Genomic DNA, 7,952 nt, shown 5'->3' with positions numbered 1-7,952 from the left:
CTCTCTCTCTCTCTCTCTCTCTCTCTCTCTCTCTCTCTCTCTCTCTCTCTCTTTTTCTTCATATATAATATATATATACCATTTAACGCTTAAATAAAATATCTGCATCGTGAATAGAATAATAATATAATAATATTAATAATAATATAATCGCATTTTGCTATATCTCACGTTTTGCTCCATTGAACGCGCCGCGTCTCCTTTAAAGCCTAAACGTATCTCGCGCGCTCTTCTAACTAATACCCGCTGTTACAGATAATAAAATTAGAAAATAAAATAATGAACGCGTTAATCCGGCCGAATGTATCTAAAAAAAGAAGAATAGCAGACAGCGCTGTAGTAACGTAGTGATATAGTAGTAATTATATGTAACTAAATCATAAAAAGTAAATTCGCCGCTGCTTGCGACGCGCCTTGGAAAGTAGAGAGGAAAGGTGACACGTTCTTAAAGACCTCGCAACAGAATGACTCGCAAGATTAAAAAATTTCTCTCACTGTCGCTCATAATATTTAAATTTGTCAAATTTTTTAAAAATATCTCAGAATTTTTTATAATATTTGTTAAATTAATATCAATGATCTCTCACAATTTGCCGTTATAAAAATTCATCATCAATCATTTACATTCGGTATATTATCAGAAAGAGCACTATAAGTAATAAGTAAATTAAAGTTCTGTATCCGAAAAAGATCATTTATACTACCACGATGTACGTCAAATCACTCTAATTATGCGGTCCGTGTAGATAAGAATTATCATCACGACTCTGATAACTCGAGGCGAAGGTCTCTTGCCGAGGAAGAAGTTACAAATACGTGCACATTTCCTCTCATAAGATATATCTCTTTTTCTCTCTATACATATATTTTGTTAAATAACTCTATTTTCTCTCTCTCTCTCTCTCTCTCATCCACTCTCACATGCATTTACATTTTATTTCTTTCTCATTTACACGCGTACACGGATAACGCCAATGCGGAAGACCAAAATACTGCTTTCGGTTCTCGGTACTCCCTCGAAAGCTCTTGCTCAACAGGGTCAATTAATTGACATTAAAGAACATACATTTGTGCTAGAAAATGTACTTGCTTAATCTTCTTTTAGAATTAATTGACAGCCGGTCTTAGCCTGTATTCTCTCACTCTTTCTCTCCCTATTAAAAAGGTCCCGAACTGGAGATAGATCTCTTTACTTGGGTCTTTATGAATGAAAGAAAGCAGGAGGAAAGGAGAAATACAAGAGGCTCCAGTCGGGCCCGTTATACACATACATACATTTATATGGTGTCCGTGTACATATACAATATAATATATAACGTCTTCTTTCTATGTGCGCGTGTGCATTTTTTTGCTTATATACTTAACAATAATAATAATATAGTTAGTGTAATAATTCATTTTTATATTCATGCTGGTCCAGAGCTAAAAGTTAATAATCCTTATCGAACAAATAATAATAAAAATAATAATAATAATAGCTGTAATATAATAACAGTGACAATAAAAATAATGTTGCGATTGTAATAGCAAGTGCGAGAATAATCGATAGCAGCAAATAACTAGTTAATAATCAATAATCAATTCTTCTATAATACATTTTCCTGGAAGAGACAAAAAACAAGAAGATATTCAGGGAAGAAAGGAAAGAAACCTGTATACCATGTTTACTATACAGGAAACACACATTCATAATTTTTTTAAAGAATTTCTCCCCCCCCCCTCTCTCTCCTTCATCATTTTCATTATAAGGCCACATTGATATTCTGTAATAAATACACTCTCTCCCTTTTTTTTTATTTTTTCTTCGCGTGTATTTCTAATTAAAATATTAATTCTGTTCGGTTCATTGAAATAACAGTTTGCTTCTTCTTTTTCGTTTTTATCTTTATACACACACTTCCTGCCTTTTTTCTATTTCCTTACAGGTCGAAAATTCTATAGAGAAGTAGGAATGCATTATTTGGTCAAACTAAAAATTGGATCTTGTCCAAGATCGAATGTCAAATAATTTTCAAATTAAATTTCAAGATTTAGATCGGCAGATATGATTTTACAATTAAATTAATAATTTCTGAGTGAATAGTTATAATTAAAAGAAACACACTTAAATGGAGTCTTAACAGCTAGAATTTAATGTAAAATTAAAAAGATAAATTATACGGACAAAAAAAAATATTTGACACGTCGAAATAGAAATTGTGCGCTTTCTAGCAACCGTTCATGAAATATTATAAATCGATGTAAAACTCATTTTCGTCATTCTTCGATGAAAAGAATTCTTTTAATCGCTAGGGACCCCGAACAAACAAGATCTCGGAAACGAAATATCTTTTAATTTCTTGAAACCACAAATACCACAAGTGTTCTAACAAATTCTGAATATGTTCTCGTGTAAAAAATAGTTCTCGCTTTCAATTTGATGATTCGATATTGATTTCCAAGTTTTCGAAATACTTGATCCGAGGACCGCTTTTTCAGGTTACAAGAGTTTACAATCTTGCTTCGTGGTGCACGCAGAAAGAATTTAGCAGTACATTCTCGCAATAACGAAAATTTCTCTTTTACACTTTAAACAATTACATATCTCAAAATCACGTATATAATCATTAAATCATCACGTTGTTCATGCATCTTAATAAAATTTAATAAATAGAACGATTCGCAAAATATTCCCGCCACAATGCACCACGATTTCCTTTTCCACGTGTCATACACGCTGACTTGATGAACAAACGAGAATTGAGCCCGTTATTGCACAGAGTTCGAGGATCATATAATACTACGTACATAGGAAGCGAGGAAAGACTGCTTTTCTGTTCTTTCTCCTCATCTTTGCCTTCTTTATCATCATCACATATCATATCATCTCTCCTCTAGGCTTCCTTTGAGTTCGCTCTCGTTTGCTCGCTTCTTCTCTTTAGGGAACCTGTCTCTTCCTTTTTTAAAAAGCTTTCTCTCGCTTCGCGGAAGACACGGCGAAGCAGATCATTATCGATCATTACCGTCATCGCGGGGGTGAGATGGGCTACGCGATTGGTCCATGACCAAATCTTTCGGCGTGGGATGATATCTTACGTATGCTGGCAAACGCGATGATCGCTGCAGCAACGACGGGTGATTTTTTGAAATACGCAATATATCGATTTTTTTCAATAGTATATTCCACGAGTTTTTCGTTTCAATTTCATTTCGGGTAACAGCTTGCTTACTTATTTATCGATTACCAATTAGTCTGATTCTAATTAATGAAAATAGAGATTTGCAGTATTGATTAGTTGATTAAAACCGCGTAAAATTTAATTTTCGAAAAGATGTAAGATAAAAAATATTCTAATATATAATTATACTTGTATTAATATAAATTATAAGCACAGTTGTAGTATTATTTTTCTTTAGATCATGACAAAAAGAAAAATATTTTTTGCAAATAATCTAATCGTTATTTCTATTTTTAGATTTCACAATAAAATTGAAAACCGTGATTTTATTCACCCGCCATTACCCAACACTGTTCAGGAGCGACTACCGCGCCTGAAGGTCGTCGCCCTGGCCGCCGCGGCTGTGGTCCTGGATATCGCGGTGGCACCGAGCCTCCTCGCGTGCCTCTGAACCGCCGCCGGGCCGATCGGCAGCCCACCTCGCCCTCGCCCTGCCCGCTAAGGCCCGCCAGGCAGAAAGAAACTGAACGGCATGACGCAGTCCTTGGGCATGAAGCAGTCATGCACGGTCTTCATATGATTCTTCATCTTGTCTGGCCGCGAGAACTCTTTTGCGCATACTGGACAGGGGAATACCTTGCGCTGATGACCCTCGTGATAGAGGAACGCATGCCGTTGGAAGCTATACTTATTTTTAAATGTCTTCTGAATGTCGAGCTTGGCACATTCGGTGCATTGATAGACGCCTTCGCTGATAGAAGCGTAACGGAACAGATTTAAGCCGCGCACCGACATCTCCGTCAGCTGCTCGGCTGGATCCTGGGATTGCGATGTGGCGCGACGTCGCATACGTCGCTTCGGAGCCTGACGGCCACTTGGTGGTGCCGACATAATGTTGGTGTTCGCGCCATTACCAGTGTTCCTGGAGCCTGGCGATGTCGAACTTCGTGTCAATGTGCCACCCGCGCTCGTCGTCGTCGGTGCACCGCTCGCGTTCGTAGTTGCTGGTGCTGCATTTGTTGTCGACGTTGACGATAACGTGTTCGCCCGTGCGTTCGACGGCGACGAAGACGACGACGAATTCGGAGATGATACGTCCATTGATGTCGCGGCTGGCGATGCACCCGTGTTCAATCCGCGGGTTTTTTCCTTCCAGGTCTCGTTGCCATTATCCGTTTTGATCGACGAGAACTCTGTGAAAAGACGACGATTAGTAAATGTATCCTAGTTAAATTAATCGTATACTGAATTATTTAATGATATGAATCTTATTGATTTATTTATGAAATATCAATACGAATAATGCTATACTTCTTTCGAAAGTATCAATAATGTTTAATGCAGATTTTTATTTAATGCAGTCTTTAATTTGTTTCAAGTTTTTACTTAATAAAATTTTTGTATAATTTTTTTATTGTCCTGAATATCCAAATTAATTAAAAATATTATTCAACTTTTGTAATTATTGATACTTTCTCCAAATATATAGACAGCAATATTTTTATGATGCACGAGATTTCTTTCGAAATATCGTTCAAAGACAATATGTTTTCATAAGATTTCGGTGCGTTACATGCGAAAGCTGTAAAATAAGACTGATAAATAAATTATACAACTTTAATGATACATAATTTAAAAAAATATTACCGCATGCACACAAAGTGATTCAAATACGCATTGCTACTAATTATATGAACTGATCTACTACTAAAATAACTACATTTGAATGATGTCAATGTAAGATTAAATTGAATCATAAAATAGAAAATTATACAGTGCAGTAATAAATGTAACTTAATAAAAATATATTATTATAAATGAAAGATATAGAATGAGAATTGAATAAAATATCAATGAGATATTGATGTCGAAGAAATTAATCGAGTTAAAATTGTACCAATTTTTATGTGCGTATATTTAGTGTAAAGTAAGTGTATCTAATAATAATGTAATAATTTAACAAAATCAATTAGGGAAAATTCTCTACCATTGAATATACAAATTAAAACGGGAAGAAAAAATTTGAGGAGAAAAAAAAGGAATAAATGAAACATCATATAATAATATAAACGTAACGTAAAATCATATACACATATACATATATATTTTTCTTATTTTCCACAATTTCTTTGCTCTTCCTTGAAGAGAAAAAGAAAATAAAACAACAATGCGCAACATGCAAAACAAAGATTGTAAAAAATAATAATCGCTGGCCTCTCGTCGCGGTTGGCTTCCCGACCATCCCGAGTTCTCCAATACATGGAAGAGTCCTAAGAATCGCTCTGGAAAACATCGGGATCGAGTCACTTCCTTGAGCAAACCGCGGCGAAGGGAACTTAATATCTAAGAATCGTCTCCTCGGCAGCCGCGATTCTGATGTCGTGATCCTTTTTCAAAACTGATGAAAACTTTTAGATAAAACTATCTTGTAGAAACAATTCACTCGTAAAATCAAATTCTATTTTTCCTGTAATTATCGCTAGTGTTAATCTTTACTGAAAACTCTGCGCTGCGGAAATTTCTGCCGCTTCGCAGAAAAAGTAAAAATCGATACTTTGCAATATACATCGAAAGATTACTGCAAATATTCTACAAGTGAAAAACAATTTCTAGGAGAAATATAATATCATCATTCATAATCTGACCATCGAGAGATAAACGGCGGCTGACGAGACGAATGCGCTGGAACGAAACTAAATAAAAGTAATTTTTGGCTAAGAATAACGGTGCTTCGTGACGAGTGCGGGGAGGTCTTTTGACATCCTGTGTCGACGTACAAATAAAATATGTATACATACAAATCGATGCATACGGTATCGAATTCTGGTGTGATACCAGCGAGAACATTTGATGCACGTGAAACTCGCGTCCTGAACCGTCGAAGAAGTCGTGACGTGAAGTTGCGCTACGATTATGGCACTTTATTATATTAAGAAATGGGACTAACGTTATCTGGACCACGATAAATATTACGTACGATTAATCATTTCTCATTTTAATACATATTAGTACAATTAATAAAATTTTATTCAATAAATCGTAAAAATTCTCACAGCAACAAAGAGAAGCATTGGCTATCTTTTCTCAATTTAACAAAATTAATATATTAGTTCAATAATTAAGCGTTCATAATTAATAATTCTATAAATTTCAAATATTTTTTGCATACACGTCTAAATATTAATGTAACTAAGAATACGAAATTTTTTTTTCGATGTTCTAGCGGATCGTGGTCTAGAAAACATGTTCTTTTTGCTAGAGCAAGACTAGCGGCTTCACGTGCACATTATCGTATAACACAATAATAACGCAAAAGTGGAGCTGAGAAAGGAAAGGAAAAAAGACGAAAAAAAAAACAACAATTACTACTACATACGATCACTACGTTTGTTAGTGGCATTGGTAGTTACCTTTCCTCTCGAGTCAACGGGATTAGAAAGAAAAAATGCGAAACCGTCGCCGTCTTGTAGACGAAACGCGGAAAACGTTGGCCGCAAATATTTCCGCTTCCTCTTCTCTCTTTTTGAACACATATTTTGTTACACTTAATTCCCATCGATCTTTGCGTTCGTAATAACGATTGCAAATTCGCTTGACAAAGATGTTTTCACACTCCCTTTCTCTCTCACTCACATTCTCTCTCTCTCTTATTCTTCTTTTATTATCATTTTATGATATACGTTACTTGATGATTAGATACGACTGACTTTACCGAGATACGCGATACTTTCCCTTTCGCAGAAGTTTTCTCAAGTTCCATCACTCACGGATCTCGGAAAGTCGCCAGGTAAACAGAATGTCCCGAAAGATTTCTTAAAATTTAACCGAATCAATTCGATCGATTAAATTCACAGATTTTTGTAATTTGCACACGCGATGAATTTTTAAGTGTTTTAGATTTAAAAACTGATACAATATTTTAGACATTCTGGGTATCCAAAACTAAATCTTTACTACGATCTATTACGAATCAATGCTATTCTTTCGAGACACTGTGTTAACGGGTTATTCAGTGGATAACGGATTATTTTGCCGAGATATTTAAGAATCCTCCGATTTACAATCTATTGAACACCGTTCTTTTTATTATTGATAGTCATAGTCGAACAATCAGTGCATATAAAATATACTAAGTCTACCCAGCGTCAGAAAAGACTCGTCAGCTCTAGAAAAATTTCCTATAAAATTTTCGCCCTCCTCTCTTTCTCCTTATTTTTTTTTCTCTTATTAAATTCTCGCCCTCTCGGAAAGCGGAACTCTCTCTTATATTTGGCACTGAGAATGCGATCGTCGATCCGTCCCTTCGACGAAGGGAGAAGGATGCGCGCGCGATAACAATTTATTTATTTTTTCACCTGTCGCACTACAATCTTCACATCTCGCTTTTCCATTTCTTTATATTTTTTTTGTTCAACATTGTCGTTATTTTATGTCGCTTAAGAAAGGCACCGAACCGGGGACTACTCGCGCGTTTAAAACATCGGATCCCGCATGAAGAGCACATATTAAATCAATATATTTGCGTTGCGCGTTTTCGCTATTTAAATACAAAAATCTCGGAGGTCGAACGATCTCTTTTGCTTTCGTAATTGTCGATCCTCGCGATCGTCGATCTGCCCCCATCTCTTACATTCATTTCGTTTTTTTATTTTACGTTTACCCTCGTTTTCTGACGCATCGTCTCGAAACTGCAACGACGTTATATATAATAGGTATTATCAACTAGCACTAAAATATATTCGATATAACTTCTGTTTATATATATAATATATATAATAATGATAATAATAATAA

The 7,952-nt window shown here is 35.4% G+C and overlaps 2 protein-coding genes across 2 annotated transcripts in view; both read right to left on the bottom strand.

The window, feature by feature from the left end:
* The window catches only part of LOC105619165, a 5,834-nt gene extending 2,973 nt beyond the window's left edge, over window positions 1–2,861 (bottom strand). Inside the window, exon 1 of the mRNA XM_012200695.1 lies at window positions 2,714–2,861. Coding sequence (XP_012056085.1) covers window positions 2,714–2,861 — 148 coding nt within the window. The remainder of the gene's footprint in view (window positions 1–2,713) is intronic.
* A 795-nt stretch (window positions 2,862–3,656) lies between these two features.
* Window positions 3,657–4,259, bottom strand: LOC105619164 (protein tramtrack, alpha isoform-like). Its single transcript, XM_012200694.1, has one exon. It carries the CDS (start codon window positions 4,257–4,259, stop codon window positions 3,657–3,659), a length of 603 nt encoding a protein of 200 aa, XP_012056084.1.
* Window positions 4,260–7,952: the final 3,693 nt, after the last annotated feature.

Source organism: Atta cephalotes, assembly GCF_000143395.1.
Source record: "Atta cephalotes unplaced genomic scaffold scaffold00019, whole genome shotgun sequence".
Lineage (NCBI taxonomy): Eukaryota > Metazoa > Arthropoda > Insecta > Hymenoptera > Formicidae > Atta > Atta cephalotes.
The sequence above is the reverse complement of the archived record's forward strand: the minus strand, read 5'-3'. Positions and strand labels throughout refer to the sequence as shown.

What these genes read in the sequence shown, in the direction of transcription:
- LOC105619164 (XM_012200694.1), bottom strand. Translation starts at nt 4,259, where the DNA reads ATGGACGTATCATCTCCGAATTCGTCGTCGTCTTCGTCGCCGTCGAAC.